Here is a 19,563-nt window from a genome sequence, read left to right as displayed (position 1 = left end):
CCAAAACTACATGATGCAATTGCAAATAAATGTTTTTTTCTTGGGGAGCAAGGCAGGGTGGCTGTAGGAATACATGCCAGGAAACGTTTAGCCTCTGCATGCCCACATTTGTATCTGAGCACATGGAGGATCTCCACCCTACACTTGAGTTGCTCAATTGCCATAACTAGTAATACTCCTCATTTTGCCCACAAGGGGGATGCCTGTGCCTTTTGATTGCTGGGAAGCACTGCAGCATCATTCCCAGCTCCCCACTGGTACCAGTACAGATCGTTAGTACAGCTCCTTAGCGGCGCTGCACCATCAAGAGCTTGTGTTTTACTGCTGGATGTTGAACACGGCCTATTAAGAGTACGGCGTGACTTGAAAATTGTCTTCCTGAGAAAACGGAAGAGAACAAAACTGTTCTTCCAGTCTCTATTCCCTTTGTTCTGCCATGGAACATGCCTCATTTATTTTTTCCCCTGTGGCTAAGGAGGGCCCGCTGTCCCTTCCCGGTGCTATCCTCAGCGATGCCGTTTTCCAGACAGCCGATGCAGTGCTGCGGCTGCCGCCGGTCACCTTCGGGCCCGAGGAGTGACCGATGTCCAAACCCCGGCTGCGGGAGCCCCCCGCTCCCGGCCCGGCTGCAGGACAACCTGCTCCCGTCATTCCAGGGCTTTTCCCTGTCCCGGGCCCCTCAGGTCTCTGGCTCCCCTCGATGCCGGGCGGGTCCCTGTGCCCGCTCCCGACCCGCCTGCAGGGCTCCCTGCTCCAGGCTCCTCTGATCCCAAACTCCTCCCGATCCCAGCCTCCCCTCGATTCCCAGCCTCCTTGCAATCTTGGGCTTCTCCCGCTTCCAGGTTCCTCCCGATCCCACTCTCCCCGATCCCGATCCCCAGTCCCGAGCTCTCCGATCCCGCTGCCCGGCTCTCCCCGCCTCAGGCCCCTCACAGCCGGTCCGGCAGCGCCCCCTGGCGGCCCGCGGCTCGCAGTCCCTCCGCTCCCCCGCCCGCGCTCCGCCTCGGGTCTGGCCCCGCCCCCTGAGTAGCGCCGCCACCGCCGATTGGTGGAGCGGCTGAGGGGCGGGGAAAGCCACGCCCCCTGCTGTGGCGTTGTGGGGCTCTTTGAGGCCGTGCCAACATGGCAGCAGGGAGAGGGAGAGGGAGAAGGACAGGGAGAGGGACAGGGACAGGGACCGGAGCCGGAGCGGCAGGGCTGGGGGTCCCCGCGCACCTCGCCCTCTCCTTCCTGGCCCTGGCGGAGATGGGCAGCTTGGGCATCCTGTGCCCCAGCGGGAGGAAGCTGCGCGACGTCCCCGCAGCGGTAGGGCGCCTGCAGGTGAGAGGCTCCGGCAGTGACGGACGGGGCTGGGGAGCCGTGCGGGGCCGGTGCGGGCCCGGCTGTGGGGCTGCTGGGGACGGGCAGTGTGGGCCCGGCTGTGGGGCTGCTGGGGACGGGCAGTGTGGGCCCGGCTGTGGGGCTGCTGGGGACGGGCAGTGTGGGCCCGGCTGTGGGGCTGCTGGGGACGGCGGTGCGGGGCCGTGAGGGGATGCAGGAGGGCTGGCAGGGGAGCGGCTGCTCTGCGTGAGGAGCTGCGGCCCCGCTGGGTGAGGGCAGTGGGGCACAGCGGGGAGGTTTGGGGGCTCTCTCTGCAGGCTGGGCTCTGGAGGATGTGGGGCTTCCCTTCTGCGTGTGTGCAATGATGGGGACTGGAAGTTGTGCCCAGAGCAGGGTGCGCAGGGTGAGGGGGAATCAAACACCGCTTGGGTTCGCTCTCGGGAGAATAAAAGCTCCGAGCTGCGGTCGGGTTGAACCTTCAGGCTGTGGAATCCCTTCAGTGAAGCTGTGCTGGGCTGTCCCGCTCCGTCCTGCTCAGCTCGGCAGGATCATGGTTCCGAGCGCGGGTGTGAGGGATGTGTGAGCTTGGCAGATGGTAAAACTAAACCTTGGACGGCTGCACAGTCAGGGCAAAGTAAAGCCACTCCCTACACATCACTCTGCTAGTGGGAAAGCCCAAATGAATAAATTTCTTGATAACATGCAAGGAAAGAGCTCTTCACATAATGCCAAATGAAATTCTGGAATAGGAATTGTCCCTGAGTGCTAATTTTTTAAGTAATTTTTTTCCAAATATGTTTCCCAGCAGGTGGATGCGTGTGGAGAAGGGAAACTGCCAAAGATGAGAAGATCACTGTTAAAGCAAGGCACACTGCAAACATGACATGCTCTTTCATGCCTGAAGCTGGAGAAATCTCCCTGTTGAGGCAGGTGGAAAGTGAAACCCAGGCCTGGAGCAACTCTGGTGGTTTCTGTGGTTAATCCCCAGGCAGTGCTCCCCACTCCTCAGAGGCACATGGCACTTCTGGCTTTGTTCTCCCTTTGTTTTGATGACCTCAGTGCCACATTTCACACTGAAGTGTGGTCCAAGAGCCCTGGAGCAGCTCAGAATCCTGCTCCACCTGCATTGCTGGCGTCTCTTGTCTGGGCAGTTTGGTTTTACTTGATGCCTTGTGCTCAAGTGCCATTCCTTACTCCTGCTGTGCTGAGGACACTCACTCCTTGGGGCTGGGCACAACTTGGAGCAGAGAAAGATGGGATTGCAAGGAGCTTCCTTTCAAACTGGGAGAACACAAGGACCCTGATGAGACAGGCACTGAGACTGTGCCCAGTTCCTGGCAGCCTGCCTTCCTCACAGCTCCTGGGACAGAGTGCTCCTGCAGCCCCTTCCGTCTTGCTGCCAATCTCCCACCCCTGGAGTCTGTATTTCCTGAAAACAAATGCTATTTCACCCTTCAAAAGTTTGCTTCAGAGTGATAAAGGAAAAGTTTAATAAAAATGCAAAGGTCACATTTCCCATGTCTCCTAAAATAATATGAAAGATCCACTATCTGCATTATTAACTGTGTGAGCTTGTTTTGTTTTCAGGTACTTTCAGACATACCTGGGGCTCTTTTTCTCATGCTGCACAAGCACATGGCTGCAGCCACTCCCAAGAGTCTGTGGGCAGCAGCTCTCTGGGACCAGTAGTTATTTATTGTCTTGGCTAAAGATGCCCCCTCACTGCAGAAATAGCTATGTGAATGTTCCTCTCTTGGCAAACACTGCATTTAAACAAACTCTTTCTTTTTGAGCAGATGTGGACTTGCTGTGTTTAGTGGCCCTTCTTTTCTCCTCATGATTCTGTCTCCCCCAGTTTGTTTTTGCCCTCAGAGCCAGGTGCTGAGCACACCTCTGCTGGCCAAGAGACACTTCTGTCCAGCAAGTCCAGTCTGGGAAGAATTCCTGTTCTCTGGCAGGCTGTTTGTCCAAGGAGATTGGAAATCCAAGTTTCTTGTAATTAAAGATCATCTTTCCCCTACTGGGGAGATTATGTAAGCCATACTCCAGGAGGGATAACCACCTTGCTTGCTGGTTTAATCATCATCCACCCTTCTTCTTCGTGTCATTACCTTACTGGCTTCTCTGGTCATCATTTTGGTAATGGTTGTCTCATTTCAGCAGGGACCAAAGTGAACTGAGCCCCTGAACAATTATGGCCATGCTGAGTTTCCCCACATGACAGCAGCTCCACACAGCGTGGGGGATCTCTGCACTTGGCAGGGCTGAATCCAGACTCAGTGAAGACTGAAATAACTAAGACAGAAATAATTCTATAAATTAACAGAAAAGTTCTTCCATATATGGAAGAGTGAAAAAAAACCCAACTCTGTTGGATTTATCTGACTCTGGATGCAGCAGTTGCTTCAGTGTGGAAGAATATCAAAGCCTGTGTGTTTTGACAGAAAAATCACTTTGCAAAGGACACTGATCATCATCCTGTTTTGAGCTGGAACAATCCTCAGTAAGGCAGAGCAGAGACAAGCTGGATTGCTCCCAACAATCCTGCTGTCCTGATGTGCCACTGGCACTCCAAGATAACACTGCAAAGACTGCTGTAAAATGTCACTAAAATCTTCAGGGAAGTGATTTAGCAGTAATAAAAAGACCGGCAAATTTTGATGGACATGGCATTTCATGCAGCAGATCACTTTGGTTTGAAGGTAAAAGCTAGTGGAACAGAGTGTGTGATCACTTGGTATTATAAAAAAACCCTCAAAAATAGCATGTTTGGCAAAAGTGACAAATTAGCTGCAATAAGTGAGCTATCAAAGACAGTTACTGATGGGGTAATTTGGGTTATTTAAGTCTGTTCTGGGAAAAGGAGGATTAGGAAGACGCATAATTAAAATATGCAAAGCCAAAGGGGAATAGAGAATAGATATTAAGTCACTTTAAATTAGTAATTTATGAGAGGGTGGAAGGGAGAGAAATGGATGAAATTATGCTCTGAAAGGGCCCTGATATTCCATTGTTGCAGAGAGAAAAGCTATTCAGGGCCTGAGTACATCTTCTGTGCACACAGAAATTGGATAGGAGAAGGATTGAAGAGCTGTACATCCACTGAGGGATCTGATCCTGCGGGTTTCCCACAAGCCCAAAGGAATACATTTCTTCAGGGGCATCAGGAGTTTTCCAAGTCTTTGCTTTCTGTACACTGAGAGCAGAGAACCTGCAGAGCTGCAGGAGAAGCCTTAGCAGCAGTGCTACACCTCACTGCTATGATTGTGAGAGCTGAGAGGCAGAACCTTTACCCCACAGTGTTCCCTGGTGTGCTGAAAATTAATTGCATCAAGGTGGGGTTTACCCTTTAATGAGACAGCAGAGATCATTTCAGCAGAGCTGTTTGTGTTACTGAGCATTAAAAGTCCACTGCAGAGCTCCTAGATGTACTCTTTGGTCTACCAATAAAAAACCAGTTTTGTTATAACTCAAAGAGTCACCAGGAAAATGAGCTAAGCCTTAAATTATTCCATGGAACTGTAGAGTAGCTTGACATCTCAATGTGATAAAGGGATGTCAGGCTCCAGAATGAGAGCAGAATTCCAAATCCAGCTGGTCAAGAAGCAACCTGGAACCATTCCAGAGAGGGTGAAGCTACAACAGCTGCCACTGTGATGTCAAGGGACCCTTGGGGTGTCAATAAAAGGTTGGCAAGTCCCTGCAGTCATTCATGCAGCCCAGAACTCCTCAATGCATCCCTTCTGCTCTCATTCCAGAAGGCTTCTTCTCCTCCAGGACTGCTCAGTGGGCTGCCTGGAAACCAGCTGAGGGTTTTATGTGATTTTTGGGTGATGCTGGTCTGCAAGCTGTAGCACAGCTCTGCAAAAATGATCCGGCTGATTGGTACTGCAGCTTGGCATTTTCTGTCTGTCACATCTGCAGCGTATTTTTATCCAGATAAACCCTGGCTGGTGACAGGTCATCTAGGGAGTAAGTAGTGCTTTTCCTCAGGTGCAGCATATCTGGTTTTGGGGTCGCTGTGGTTTTCATGCTCTTCCTTAGGAACTGAGTTGATTTGGGAACAGAAATGCCAGTAAGATGCCATTGGTTTGGTAAAGCTCCTGTCAACAGACACTGCTGAAAAGGGGATGTCTCAATGTGGGCAGCATTTGGAATGTGGGGAACCCTGAGGGTGTTCCATTCCCTGCAGAGCACAGTGAGTCTGTAATTCCCTCCGTTTGCTGCTTCAGCCAACTTCCAACATGCAGACTGGAAGGGCTTCTCCAAAGTGCTTCTAAAAAGTCTGCAATTATCTTCAGAACTGAAGGAAAACATCTTTTGTTTCCATGGTTAAAGGGTTTGACTAACAACGTGTGCTAAAATGGCAATCACCTTTGTGATGAGATGTGACTTCCCAACACTGTATGCTCCTGAACCCAGGAGCTGTTCCTGTGCTGTGTCAGAATGGAACTCACATGGCTAAGGGGGATTTGGGGAAAGCTTTTCTAGGGAAACATATTCAGCAAGCTAAAGAGAACCAGCATATGCAATTTATTAATAGAAAAAAACAAAAAAGAGGAAAACGGCTCTGGCTCTTGGGCAGGGCAGAATCATTGACTATTAAAGCACAATTTACATTTTCTTGACCAAGTTTCTATTTATTTTATTTACCGGCAAAACAGCACAAAAATTAGACACAATACTGTAGAAAAGGATTAATCTGGTATTTTGTCCTGTTGTGTTGCTTACTGTGTAAAAAAACTGTTGTTCCTGGAGGGATGTTATAAAAGAGAAATGCTCTTATTTGTGCTGACTTGTTCCATGGGGGATTCCCCACAAGAGTTTTCTAACAGCATCTGGTTCATCTTCTCTTGCCCACTGCAGATCGAGTCACCAAATTTTGCAGAGGAGGATGTGGGGCAGCCGATCCTTTGGTGAGTGGGAAAGGAACCTTGGACATTCCTGGAGTTTGAGAACTGTGGAGCAAGCTGTGAGCTTTGCCTGCTTCAACACAATGCCAGCCTGAAAAAATGTACATGGCTGGTTTTGCAGCAGCAAAGGGATCCCTGTTTCCTCATTTTCTGTTCAAAGCTTTTAAACAGATGAGAGTCTGGTTTTGCAGGCAGAAGATTGCTAGTTTTAGCCATGGTGGAATATCTAATTCACAGCAATTTTCAATGCTGTCTAATTAGCTAGTTTTAATTTAGTTTTACCAACTTAGAATCCCATTTCTGTCAAGTTTCATGATTTATCTTTAGTACAGCTGGATATATAGCTGAATATAAATAAGGTTATAATTGATAATGTAACTCACTGGAACCACTGAAAGGAAGTTTTTAATAACTATCCACGCTAATAAATGTTGGGTTGCAATAGCAATCCCAGAGAGAGGAATGACATCCATGTTAATATTGACCAAATTTATTAGGGTTAATGTCAGTGCACTAAATGGCAAATGACTGAACAGGGCTTTGGCCTTTATTTTCAAGGGCTAAGCAGCTTCATGCTGGCTTTGTGATTACACAGCAGAGAGTGTGTCTAATGAAATCCTTTGAATATTCACACTTCAGATATTCACTTGATGGCACTTTGTTTGTCTCTAATAAAATGCACTTTCCAGAGGAAGTTTGAGGTTCACCAGAGCAAAGTAAGCCCTCCCAACAGCTTTCCCAGTGGGTAGGGACACCTTGGCAGATGCTGTGCTGTTCCAGCAGACACAGGCAATGGTGACACAGTCAGGATGTCCCAAAGTTACCAGCTCAGGTTTCCCAGTTTGCTGTGGGATGTCTCTCTCTGGTATTTCTACTGGAGCCAAGGGGTGACATCTTAAATAGAACACCAGTGAGATGTGAAGGTGTAGAATGGTGCCTTTGATTAGCTTCGGGTCTCTAAGTGTTCTTTGTGTCAGCTTTAAAGCAGTTGGCAAACACAGGAAATTTGGGGCAACATGATGGGATGCTCTGCCCCTGAAGAACAGCAGCTGGGACTGTTTCAACTCCTCATAATTTATAGAATTTAAATTGTATTGTGACACATGTGACAGAGAGCTGAGGCCTGCGGGACCACATGCATGTCTAGATCAGAATCTGGTGTCTAAGCAGCTGAAAGTTGTGTGTAACTATCAAACCTCCCCGGTGGCAGAAAGGTGTCTGTCACTCACGTTCCTCACTGTCCCCAGGCCAGAAAACTGTCACAAGAACCTCTGCTGGCTCCTTCCCTTCCTGGAGGAGAGGATAATGAGGAGGAGGCAGACAAGAAACCTTCAGCTGTTGCCTCAGCAGAAGCAGAAGAAAGGGCAGAAGTAAGTGCCAGCTTTGATTACCACTGGTGATTTAATTCACCAGTGAATTAAATTAATTCAGGAACTGAGCTGCAGGTGCTGCTCAGACTGCTGCCATCCACAGCTGGAGATGCTGAGGCCTGGAGTCCTGCCATGACATGGTGCTTCACCCCAGCCACTGGCACCTGAAAAATCAGTTTGAACTTCTGCTTTTAGTCATCAGCTTCCCTTGTGGGATACAGGAGAAACTGTCTCCTGGATGTTCCTGCCCCTCTGTGTGGACAATTTGAGAAAATCCACAAAAATTGAGCATGAAACTGGCCATGAAGTTGTGTAAAACCAGCCTTTTGTTTTCATTCCTTCCCTTTGTGATGTGGACAGCAAAAAACCATATTAAGGGCACTGCATATGGCCTTCAGCATCTTCCTGAGGGTTTGTATTTGAAATATGAGCTCAGGGGACCCCTGCAAGCTCCCTTCCTGACATCAACTAACTTCTTGTCACAGATCCACACGAGCTCTCTGCTGGGAGCTGCAGGTGGAGCAGCAGATGAAGACACATTTCTCCTGCGTGAAACCCTCAGCAGAAGTGCAAGCTCTCTGCAGGAGCCCAGGGTCCAGCCACGGAAAGTATCCCAGCTCACAGAGGAGGTGCTGGAGCGACTGAGTACGTGTGGGATGTCTCTTGTGGCAGTGTGTGTGTCACAGCCTGAGCTGCACCAAAGGAAGAGAGGAAGAAGGAGGTCTCTCTGGGTGTTCGTTCTGCCCCCAGGGCACCTGCAGCTGGGTTTGGTTTCCCTGCAATTCCATCTGCACTAAGGGCAAAAGCAGAGATTGTGTCTGCTTCAGCAGAGGGTTTTTTGACCTAGTGAATGAACTCCTGAACTCTTGTGGCTGACAGCCAAATCGAACAGAATATTTGGGTTCCTAAATTCTCTTTAGTCTCCTGACAAGTCATTGGAGCAAAAATACTTCACTGCAGTCTATGAGATCCAAGATAAGCAGTGTGGTTCTTCAAAGGCACAGGCAAGGTCACCATCAGAACTTAGCCTGGTAATCCATGATGAAGGTCCTGGATCTTAAAGCCCCCCCATTATGGATTCTAACATGAGCTGCTGTTCTTTGAAATCATAAAGGCAATCATTTGGCAAAATTCTGAAAGGTTAGGAAGATCCCCTCTTCTTCTGGAAGCACTGTGTAATATTCTTCCTGGTCTGAAAATGGCACCTCTTCTTAAAAATTGATTCCAGAACCCAAGGTGAATTTAATCTTCAGAAGTATTAAACCTTTTGCTGAATCACACAAACTGTTTATTCCCAAGAAAATAAAGGCTCTGTTGTTCCACCTCTCAATGTTTGTAGACAACAAACTCTTGCAGTGGTACCTGGTCTTTTCTGATTTGTGTGCCCTGTGGATGTTTCTCCATGGGCTTGGTTTCATCTCAAAGTAACTCTTCAGAGTGTAGAAAATCAGTCTCTATGAAGCCACCTGTGCTTTGGAGCCTCTGTTGCTGGTTTTGCCCCCAAAGGGCTCCCAGCCCAGCCAGTGGGGTTGCATTTCAGATCTGCTGGAAGGTGCTGTCTGTTTGAAGGCAGCATTTTGTTTCTTTCAGGGGGCATTGTGACCGAGGGGGACCCTATGATGAGATACACTGATTTTCTTCAGATTGGCCAAGGGTAAGTCCAGTCCCAGTGACTTCTACAAAACCACAAGCCAGGCATTTTGCTGCTGTAATATCAGGTGTGAAGCCAGGCAAGCTCCAAATATGATCAGCCACTGGGTTTAGATGCTTCCATGTCAGTACAGATCAGAATTAATAACTGTGGTCAGAAGGTATTGTCAAAGAAAACTCGATGCTGGCAGTGCCTCACCTGCAACAAGGAGCAGGACCTGAAGGATCTCCAATCCCTCGAACCTTATTGCCCAAAGGAGCACCTTACCACCCCATAGCCATCAGATAACAGTTCTCAATAACATTTATTTCAAATATTTTGCTTAAAAAGTATTCGGTAATCTGGATTATAAAGGCATAGTTTAGCAACTGAAACCAGAGATGAAATAACAAACTCACTGTCACACCAAACCCCACCCTGTGTAGTCTGCACCATGCATTCCCTGGAAAAAAAAATGCAGACACAGACACAAAAAGAAGGGGAAAAAAACCCCAACAGAACAAAGCAAAATGGAAAAAGAATTAAATATATTATTTCCCAGTTTTTGTAGTCACACCCTCCCCCTGCCCTTAGGTTTTGAAGATCTGTGCACCAGCTCTTCTTCCTCAAGTTGGACCTCAGTTTTTTCTCAGACACCCTGGATGGCAGAGGGCTGCTGGGCTGCCCTGCTGCTGCTTGAAGAACAGATGAACCCAAGTGTTTTAAAACACTCCAGGCAGCAGAGATCTCCTGTCTGGGCTGGCTTTCCCTCCCAGGACCTAAACTGCTTCTCCTTTCTTCTCCACTGTTTTGTTTGCAGAGGTTTTGGGACTGTTTACAAAGCCTTCGACCCAGTCACAAGAGACGTGGTGAGTGCCAACACCCCCAGCACTGTGCAGCTCTTCAGGCTTTCCCCTCTGCTCAGAGCTCTGCTGGAGCTTTGGGTGGCCAGGAGAGCTTCCTGCACAGGCTGTTCCTCAAGCCCAGACCAGTGTCAGCTGCAAAACACATTTTGGACAGACTTTGTTCCTACTCAGTACTAGAAAGAATGCAAGTGGGACACTGGTAATTTACAGAGGAGGACACAGTTAAGGCTTAAAATACCCTAGAATGGGTTATTTCTTTAGAAACCCAGAAAATAATTGCAAATCTAAACTGTGTTGAAGAATGCACTTTGGAGCAAAATCAAAGCTCAAGGAGTTCAAAAGTTCTGGGATTGTATTTTTTATTTGTATGTAACTGTTATGCTTTAGGATGGGATTCTATCCATCATGTATGCATGTGTTTGCTTTGTTATGCACCCAAGACCAGCAGCAGTTGCTGCAATAATGGCCAAACCCCACAGAACTGCTGAAGGATTCCCAGCTGTTTTGATATATTTTCAGAGTAACAAAATCCTGCTTGCAAAACCTGTGTGAACAATAACAGTGGTAAACTGAGACCATTGGGGAAGAATGTGGGTGCAGGGTGTTGTTAGAGAGCTGGGGTTGATAGGTTAGGGACCATTTTTCCAGAGTTTTTACAGGCAAAACGTCTGTCACAGGGCATTTTGACACAGCCCAGCTCCATCACTCCAAAAACACTCACTCCAAGTCCATTGTGGTCTCCTGCAGCAGAACTTCTCGAGTCCATGGTCTGCAATTCCATTTCAGGTGGCCTTAAAGAAGATGCCTCTGCACAAACGGAGCAGAAAGGAGCTCGTTGTCAATGAGATTCAGATCATGAAGGAAAACAGGCATCCCAATATTGTCAACTACATAGACAGGTGAGTGGTTCGGGTGTTAGCATGTGGTTCTGGTGTAAGCATGGGAATGTTTGTTTACTAACTGCAAGGCAAGTTTTTAAAATCCATTTGGGCACTTTGTGGAGCCCTTTTTCATTTCTCTATTTGTCTCCAGTGAATGGGAGGAGATGGCATTGTGTCTCCATTAATCTTTTCTGGTATACAGATTTGGAAATCCCTTTTCAAAAACATGGATGTGCCATATGTTACTAAAACAACAGGCTGTCAGTTCATTACCTCTGTGTTGGTTTGGGGTTTGGTTTTGTCAAGTCAATCGTATTTTCTCTGCCCTAACAATAAGTGCTGATAAACTATTGCAGAAATGATCTCCCTTGGGCTGTTCCCACCATTTTCCATTGCTGTGGATGCCAGGAAAACGAAATTCTCATCTGCAGAACCACATAATTCACTAGTTTTTTAACAGTTTTTCCTGTTTCTGTATGTATTTTGTGCCATGTTTTCCAAATGGTTGGCCAACATTTGTCCTCAGTGGTGTCCACCCTCCTCCCACAGATAACTCTGGGAGTTGTGTTGCCTTGTTCCTGGAGTGAATGGTGGACTTGATGAATTATGATGATGAACCAGCTGGTGGCAAATGTCCTGATTCCAGATTGATCTCTGCTGCTACTAAACTGCATTTTTCTCTTGCTTGCCATCCAAGGCATCTCCTTCTCCATGGATTTGCCTTTCTCATTTAGATCACACAGATTCCAAGCACTCTGCAGCCTACAGGGAATGTGTTTCCATTTTATTCTGCCTCTATTTACGAGTGACCTAGAAACAAAACTCCCCTGCAGTCTTTTCCACGAGGTAATTTAGCTGTGCACATTCATCTCCATGCCTCTGTTTCCTTCCAGCTACCTGGTTGATGAGGACCTGTGGCTCGTGATGGAATACGTGGATGGAGGCACTTTAACCAGCATTCTTGTCCGAGTTTTTCTAGAGGAAAGAATGATAGCTGCTATCAGCAGGGAGGTGAGGGATCCTGCTTGTGCTGCCAATGGCTTGGACAGGGTGGTACAGGAGGGACTTCTTGTTCAGAGCTTTGTTTCAATGCTGCTGTTATGATATGTAGAACAAAAGGGCATCTAAGTGAGCTGCCTGCCAATATAACTGCATTTTTTATGCTCTGTTATTATACTCATACACTGTTGCTGTACTCTCTTTTTAAACTTTTTTTTTAAATTTCATATTCTAAACTTTGCCTCTTTAAACTGGAGCATGTCTGCACTGCTTTCTTTGCCTGTAAAAGCAAACATGCTGGTGGCAGAATTTTAAATTAACAGCAAATTAAAGTAGAGACTCATTTCTCATCATCCTCAGCTTAAAATGATTGTATCCCAAAATGGTGTTTGCACTTAAAAGTGACTAACATGCTACTTCCAAGGCTGCTGTTGAGGCCAGCAATAACAACTTTGTCATTCAGCCTCCCACCCTAAAGTCCACTTCATAATGAGAGGAGAGGTGTTTTCATTTTTGGCAAACCCTCACTTGTCATCTGGAAGGAGAGAGCACAGCCACTGCAGCCATTCTGGCTGGGTTTGGAGGGGACAGTCTGTATCAGCAAATGATGTTTGACTTAGAAATTAAATCTTTTAGAGCCATTTCCTTTTCTTGTGTGTGATGAAATGAGGTTAATTAATTAATTTTTACCCTCATGGGATTTTTGTCTCAGTGCCTCAAAGCCCTGGATTTCCTTCATTCAAAGAATGTGATTCACAGAGATGTCAAAAGTGATAATATTCTCCTCGGAATGGACGGATCTGTGAAACTGAGTAGGTATTCTTGGTCAGCCACAGCATCCCCGTGTTCTCAGACGTAGAGTGGAGATCTCCTGTGCTTGGTTTCACAGCTGAAGCTGGTTTTGACAGTACTTTTGTTCTCCTCCTCAGCTGATTTTGGCCTGTGCGCTCAGCTGACCCCTGAGCGGAGCACACGGTGCACAGTGCTGGGCTCTCCTTACTGGGTAGCACCTGAAATCCTGAAAAAAGAGGAATATGACACCCAAGTGGACATTTGGGCACTTGGCATCGTGGCAATCGAAATGCTGGAGGGAGAGCCTCCGTATTTTCAAGAAAGCCCTGCCCAGGTAAGGTGCAAATGCTGTCAGGTCCCACTGTCTTTCCAATCTGTTTTGTCTCCCATGAGCCAAAATTCCACTCACATCAGCCTGAGCTTGTTCCACCAAGGCTTTCTTCTAGAAATGTCCCTGGAGAGCATCTCATGAGAGGAGAAGTGATATGTGCCAGTGCAAAAATGTGCCACTGTGGACTCCAGCACTGCTTGAATTCCTTCTGCTCTGTTTGAACTCTCTCTGAGCTGTAGCTCTGAATGACAGCAGCAACTTTCTCCAATTGGGAAATTATTGTGAAAAGCATTTCAAATGTATCTGCAGGCCATGAAGTCTTTTAAAACTCTGCCTGAGCCTTTCAGGAATGGTCACTGGTTCTCGTAATGCCATAATTATCTATTACCCCAAAATTTTCTGTATGTTTCAGCAAAGCTACTTGTAGTAAACATATTTTGGAGTTTTCGGGTTTAGATCCTAATTCCTTAAAATGAAATGCTTCTTATACCAAATAAGCATCTAACAGTGGAGGAATGTATACCAGGATAAAACCTCATGACTAATAGCTGAAACCAAATTAAAAGCTGCACAGTTAATTCCTGAGGAAGACAGCAATTCTGAAGGTTTCAATCGTCCACTCTTTTTGAAAAAGCTTCTTTACTTTTCTTGGAAGACTACTTTTGGATTGCCTTTGCCTTGTATAAGGCAGCAAAAACAGATGAGAATTATTACCAGATCCCAGAATATTTTGAGTTCAAAGGGACCCACAAGGACCAGCAAGCCCAACCCTAAAGTGAATGGCCCATCTGGGGACTGATGTTATCAGCACCATGCTCTGACCAGCTCAGCTACTCCTGGGGTTATTATTTGGAGGCTGAAAATTCCCTGCTTCCTTACCCTCCAATACTGATCACAGCCCCCTGAGAAGCCTCAGGAGCTCGCAGAAAGCCAGCAGGGGCCAGCAGTGGAGCTGCTCACCCCAGGGCTGGCTGGTGTCTGCTCTGTCCCCAGGCTCAGCGGCTCATAGCCCGGAACACATATCCCCCTCTGAGGATGCCCAGCAGGATGTCCATTCTGTTCCATGCCTTCCTGCACTCCTGCCTGGACACTGACCCTGCTGTCCGCTGGACAGCCAGGGAGCTCCTGCAGGTAAAGGGCTGATGGCTGCAGGGGGAATTCTCATCAGCTCAACCCACAGGCATCAGCTGCCCTCCTCTCCTATTTATCCCCAGCCCTGCTGCTTTTCAAAGTAGAATCATAGAATAATTTGGCTTGGAAGGGAGCTTTAAATGTCATCTGGTCCAACCCCCCTGCCATGAGCAGGGACATCTTCAACTCCATCAAGTTCCTCAGAACTGGGCCATGTCTGACAGCAAGGTTCTGAACATGAAGACTGAGGTGAAGATAGGACTGAAAGGACTATTTATGTGTATTTCTGGTAACCAGAGGAATCCTGCTTCATCTTGTAAGAAACTGAGTTTGGAAAGTAATGGTTCCTTTTTTTTTTTTCTCCTTTGGGCAGCATCCATTTTTAGAAACAGCTGTGAGTCTCTCTGTCCTGCCCAACACGATCCGTGTAGCCAAGAAAGTCCGTGCAGCCATGGAAGTATTTCAAAAAAGCACCTCCACCGCAGAGCAAAACCAGGAATAAAATTTTTACTCCTCTGGGAGATTTGTTTCCTTCTCACCTGCTGGTTAGGCTATATAATCACTGCTGAATTGTTGGTTGTTTCTTAAAGATGGAAAGTCCCACATACGGGGGTTTTGGTATGGTTTGGAAATGGGGAAGGGTCTCCTTCATTCATCCATCACCTCCAGACCACACTGCCTCTGGAATGCAGCCTGTGGACTGCGTTTTGCCCAGTCGTGGTAGTTCTGGATGAGGAAGAAAGTGCAATTGCATTTCCAGCCAAAAACAGGTGAAGAGCAGGGCAGCCAAAACACCCTGTGGGATACAGGCAGTCAGCTGGGACTGCAGAGTGTTTGGAGAATGCCCTGTCCTTTCTCCACCTGGCAGGACACACTGACATAAAATATATATCACATAGAAATTGCAGAGAAAGAGATGTATATAATACAAAGAGATTACTAAATGCAGCAGCATTATATGGGGGGGTGTGCAAATGTGTACAGACAAACAATATACTGGATTATTATTACTAAGAACATCTATAATAATATGTACAATACTATATATATAATAAAATATTTTAATAGAATTACACGTATAGATAGTGTGCTACAGAGCTATGGCTACATGCACTTTGTACTTTATATTGTCCCCTGTGCACAACCCCCCATTATACCCCCTGAAATGTAGTCCCTTATATAGTGCTCCTTATATATATATATAAATTATATGTCAGAGTATATATACAAATACATAACATCTCTGTGTGCACATATATAGAGTGGATATGTATATATATAGTGCATATATATATATAAAATATATATATTTATCTGCACTGAGTACCTGGCCATGCTCTCACCTGTGTGGGTGGACACCGAGCGCCCTCTCGCGGCCACCGGCGGCGCAGAAACCGCTAAAATCGTTATTTTTTTAGTAAAATTTTATTTTGGTCACCTCGTATCTCGAAAAGTTACAAAAGGTTGAAATGAAACATTTTACACCCACTTTCACCTGTTTTCGTTTTTGAGGAGCTGACAGTGGCTCGAGTAATGCATAACATAAATGCAGCTTGAAGCTTGGAGCTGAGATGGCTTTGTGCCCTCAGTGGGCTGAGGAGCTTTCTCAGCCAAATCGTGGGGCAGGGAGGCACAAACCTTTGGTGCCACCTCGCAGGGGATTTTTCGGGCTAAACACTGACCCAGGCCAACCAGCTGGCCAAGGCAACCCCTGGGAATGACATCCATGGCATGGAACAGTGTGTGAGGCAAAGCAAACAGGTCTCAGTGCAGGACTCGGGCAGCCCTGACATTTGCAGTTCTCCCTCGTCCAAACTCTGCGTCTGTATGAGACGGTTAATGCTTTTTTAAAAAAATAAATCGCAGTTTACAAACATTTCTGAGAGTAAACAATGCCGAAGCTTACAGAGAATGTCACTTGCCTGGGGGGCGTGTAGTTCACACCTCTGACAAGTGCTCTGCGGTGCCAAGTGGCCTGAGCCCAAGCTGTGTGAAAAGAGCTGGATTTAGGTACTTGGTACATGCAGCTAAGCTGATGGCACTGCAGCATCATTCACAGCCTCACATTCCATCTCTGGTGTGTCAGAAAAAGCGTTTTCCTATCACAGCAGTGATCTTTTTGGAGCCCCTGAGGAGACTTCAAAACCTTTTAACTCTATCTAGGGCCATTTCAGAAATTATAAAAATCGCACACTGTGGCTGAAGTGGCTGTGAGGCACACAGAAATCCAAATTTCCTGGCTGTAAAAAGGGCAGAACAGTCCTTCAGCTTCACTTTACCAAGCCGAGTGTGCAGCTGGGTAAAATCCATTTCCGAGTGCCTGGCACAGTGAGCCTCGTGCCCAGCCCAGCCCAGCCCAGCCAGCTGCTGAGGGAACCCTGCCAGGGGCTGCAGGGGAAGGAAAGAGCTGGCACCAGAACCCTGCTGTGAAATAACACCTATCCTCCATGAAACCCAAGGGAAACTTCATCAAACATCAGCCATGCCAGCAATAAATGACTGCAAATTTTGAGAGTGAGACCTCATACCTGCCAGGGCACAGCACCTTGGTTTTACAAACTCAGCCTTCTCATGAGCTAATTTTCTCCTCTTTCAGGCTGGTGCTATAGCTACTGAAACAAGAGGGCTGTTATTCCATTTTTAGCATTATGTGGATTAAACAAAGCAAGGAAGCTTCCATTACTGAATCTGTGCTCTAAGCAAAGCCACAGCTGAACTGTGAGGTGCCTGTCCTGCCCTTGGATAGAGATAGCAAACTGTGAGTCATCAGCTTGAGGTGGAGAAGAATCAGAAAGTCAGTCAGAGCCTTCAGGTGGACGAAGCTCTTATTTGCTGTGGTGTTCAAACAGGCAAGACCTGTCCTTTTATTTTAATATTGTCCTGGCAAGACTGTTTTTAAGGCCATGAGCTATGACTGAACCTGAGTAGTGACATTTTCACCGAGGAACAGTAACACCCCATCTGTAGTGAAATGTATCAATAAATTTATATCCTTCCATGGGGGAAAAAGAAAACCTCCCTCCCAAATCCAGTGAAAAACTGAACGATCTGAATCCACCTTGTGCTTGCCACTCCCCCAAGCTGCTGGTGGGTGCAGCCATTCCTGCCTGCATCCCCAGTGATGCTGCTGGGAAGATGCTCACATCTCAATGAGTTTATCTGCCAGCATTCCACTTGGCCCCTCTCCTGCCGCACGTGCTGCATCACGAGCATAGATATGTAATAAATATTCATTCCCCCCTCTCAAAACCTCTCCGCCCATTAGCAATGACAACGCGCAGAGTCGGAGGGCTTTTTCCCCCCTGGAAAGCGACGATGCTGATGCGCACCCAGCGCTGCCGCGAGCTGACAGCTCCGTCTGGCTCCGCGGGGCTGCGGCGCTCAGAGCTCGGCGAGGTCATCGCTGGAGAGCACGGTGACGGTGATGTGACCCGGCAGCTCGGCTGCTTCCCCGCCGCCCCTGCCCCGCAGCCGCAGCCTCTGCTGCTCTCGGGGGTCAGCGGGGGAGGCTGCCAGCACCGCCTGCCCCAGGAGCTGGTCACTCAGGAGGTTGCTGTTCCACACCTGGGGACGAGGGGACACAGAGAAAGGCGGCTGAGGCAGCGCTGCTGTCACACTCTGCCCGGAAAGGGTTGTGATAGAGAAGGGTCACCCCCATTAACCCCTCGGAAAAGGGGCGTGCATCTAAATTTAGCTAATTGTCTAGAGAGCACGAGGGAGAGTCTGGATTTGCATGTTCATTTACATAGACTATGCAAATAAGGAGGGAAACGCAGCTTTTTGCTTTCTGGGTCACAGGCTGACTACGAGAGGAATAAAAATTGCCTTTTTTAGCTCATCAGCAGTAAAACCCTACAATGGCCTGTCTATGCTGCTCTGCCTGCCTGTGCTCACCTCTGCACCTCTTCAGTTCCTCTGGCAGTGTTAGAGCTTGGCCCACAGCCTACAAGTCCAAAGTTTGCTTGGACTGCATCACCTCAATGCCAAGCTCTGTTTCTCCAGCTAGTGCTAAAGTAAACAGTGTGGTCTAGTTCTCACGGGACTAGAATTCAGGGTAAAAAACTTCTTAATATCAACCTTAGCTTTGGTTGTGTTTCAAACACTGACTCTGGACAACACTGGGCTTTTCTCTGTATCACCAGGTACCACACGGGGCAAAAGGAAATTCTGTAAACTCTTTCAAAGCCTTGGAATGAAACAATGAAAAGTTGGCACAGTGAAGCCCAGAGATGCCCTCCCTGCCCTCAGCTGCATGGCTGTCTCACCTGGATGGTGACAGGACTGTCGATGTCCTTCCTGTAGAAGATCACCTGCGTGTTGAAGACAGGGCTGGTGGTGTCATGCTGCACTGGCGATCGCCTGCTCTGGTTCTCACACTTGATGAGCACGTAGGGATCTGCTCCTGTAACACAACCAGCAGCTCTGGGGCACGGCATGGCAGCTGAGACCTGCCCAGAAACCCAGCAGGGACAATCCCCTCCTGTGCCCAGCAGCACCACTGCCCCTAGCTGGGTGAAAACACAGAACCGTGGAATGGTTTGGGTTGGGAGCAACCTTAAACCCATCCAGCTCCACCCCTGCCATGGGCAGCGACATTTCCCACTGTCCCAGGTTGCTCCAAGTCCTGTCCAGCCTGGCCTTGGACTCTTCCAGGGATCCAGGGGCACCACAGCTTCTCTGGGCACCCTGTGCCAGGGCCTCACATGGGACAATTTGTCCCTTATATCCCATCCAACCCTCATACATGAGTCCCTGCAATTGTTCAACATTTTAGGAATTCTTTGCTGGTTTTACACTGAACATGTTTATTTCTTACTAAAGTTTGTATTTTCTTTTCTTTCCAGTAAGGAGCAAGAACCAATCTGGAAACATCTGTCTTTAAACTCAAATAGAATGGACCATTTCACTTTTTAATTAACTTTGAATTAAACAAAGGCAATAGCATTTTTTTTCTATTTCAACACAACTCTCTCTGTCCATTCCTGTTACTAACAACAGCATATCTGTTTTTTCCACACTTTGCTACTCCTTAGATAAAGATTTTAAATAAACCCATCGAGTATCTGTAAATCAGGTCTATGATAGTTTCTAACACACTTTTTTTCACCATCTACTTGAAAATGCCACCACAGCCAGAAAGCAAAAATTTATTTTAAAATTAAAAATAATTTTATAATTAAAAATAATTTTAAGGCAGCTTTACTTTTTTAAGGATCCACACTCAGGCTGATTTCTCTCCAACACATCCCTCATGTACAAGATCAGGTACCAACACCTCACACAAACAAACCACATAACAGCTGCATCCAAACCAGACGGAGCCACTTCCC

The 19,563-nt window shown here is 47.3% G+C and overlaps 2 protein-coding genes and 1 long non-coding RNA gene across 9 annotated transcripts in view; 2 read left to right on the top strand and 1 right to left on the bottom strand.

Annotated features, from left to right (window-relative positions):
- The first annotated feature begins 1,143 nt into the window (after positions 1-1,143).
- Positions 1,144-2,878, top strand: LOC146437299 (uncharacterized). The gene is made up of 2 exons (XR_014852172.1): positions 1,144-1,320; positions 2,126-2,878. It is a non-coding gene; the product is annotated as an uncharacterized LOC146437299 (long non-coding RNA).
- Positions 2,879-5,009: 2,131 nt separating this feature from the next.
- LOC146437298 (serine/threonine-protein kinase PAK 3-like) lies at positions 5,010-15,109 on the top strand. Its single transcript, XM_085060100.1, has 12 exons — positions 5,010-5,292; positions 6,187-6,236; positions 7,481-7,603; positions 8,089-8,248; positions 9,194-9,257; positions 10,054-10,102; positions 10,886-10,998; positions 11,874-11,991; positions 12,692-12,791; positions 12,909-13,105; positions 14,096-14,233; positions 14,607-15,109. Exons 1-12 carry the CDS (start codon positions 5,190-5,192, stop codon positions 14,733-14,735), a joined length of 1,344 nt encoding a protein of 447 aa, XP_084916226.1. The 5' UTR covers positions 5,010-5,189; the 3' UTR covers positions 14,736-15,109.
- Positions 15,110-15,639: 530 nt separating this feature from the next.
- The window catches only part of CAPN6 (calpain 6), a 56,511-nt gene continuing 52,587 nt past the window's right edge, over positions 15,640-19,563 (bottom strand). For all 7 annotated transcript variants that reach the window (XM_085060094.1, XM_085060095.1, XM_085060093.1 and 4 more), the window contains 2 exons: positions 18,499-18,635; positions 15,640-17,797 (listed from right to left, as the gene is read on the bottom strand). In XM_085060094.1, the coding sequence (XP_084916220.1) occupies positions 17,615-17,797; positions 18,499-18,635 (320 nt within the window). In that variant the 3' untranslated portion in view covers positions 15,640-17,614. The remainder of the gene's footprint in view (positions 17,798-18,498; positions 18,636-19,563) is intronic.

This window comes from Lichenostomus cassidix, chromosome 4A (assembly GCF_008360975.1).
Source record: "Lichenostomus cassidix isolate B80296 chromosome 4A, HeHo_3.0, whole genome shotgun sequence".
Taxonomy (NCBI): Eukaryota; Metazoa; Chordata; class Aves; order Passeriformes; family Meliphagidae; genus Lichenostomus; species Lichenostomus cassidix.
Note: the sequence above shows the minus strand (reverse complement) of the source record. Positions and strands in the feature narration are given on the sequence as shown.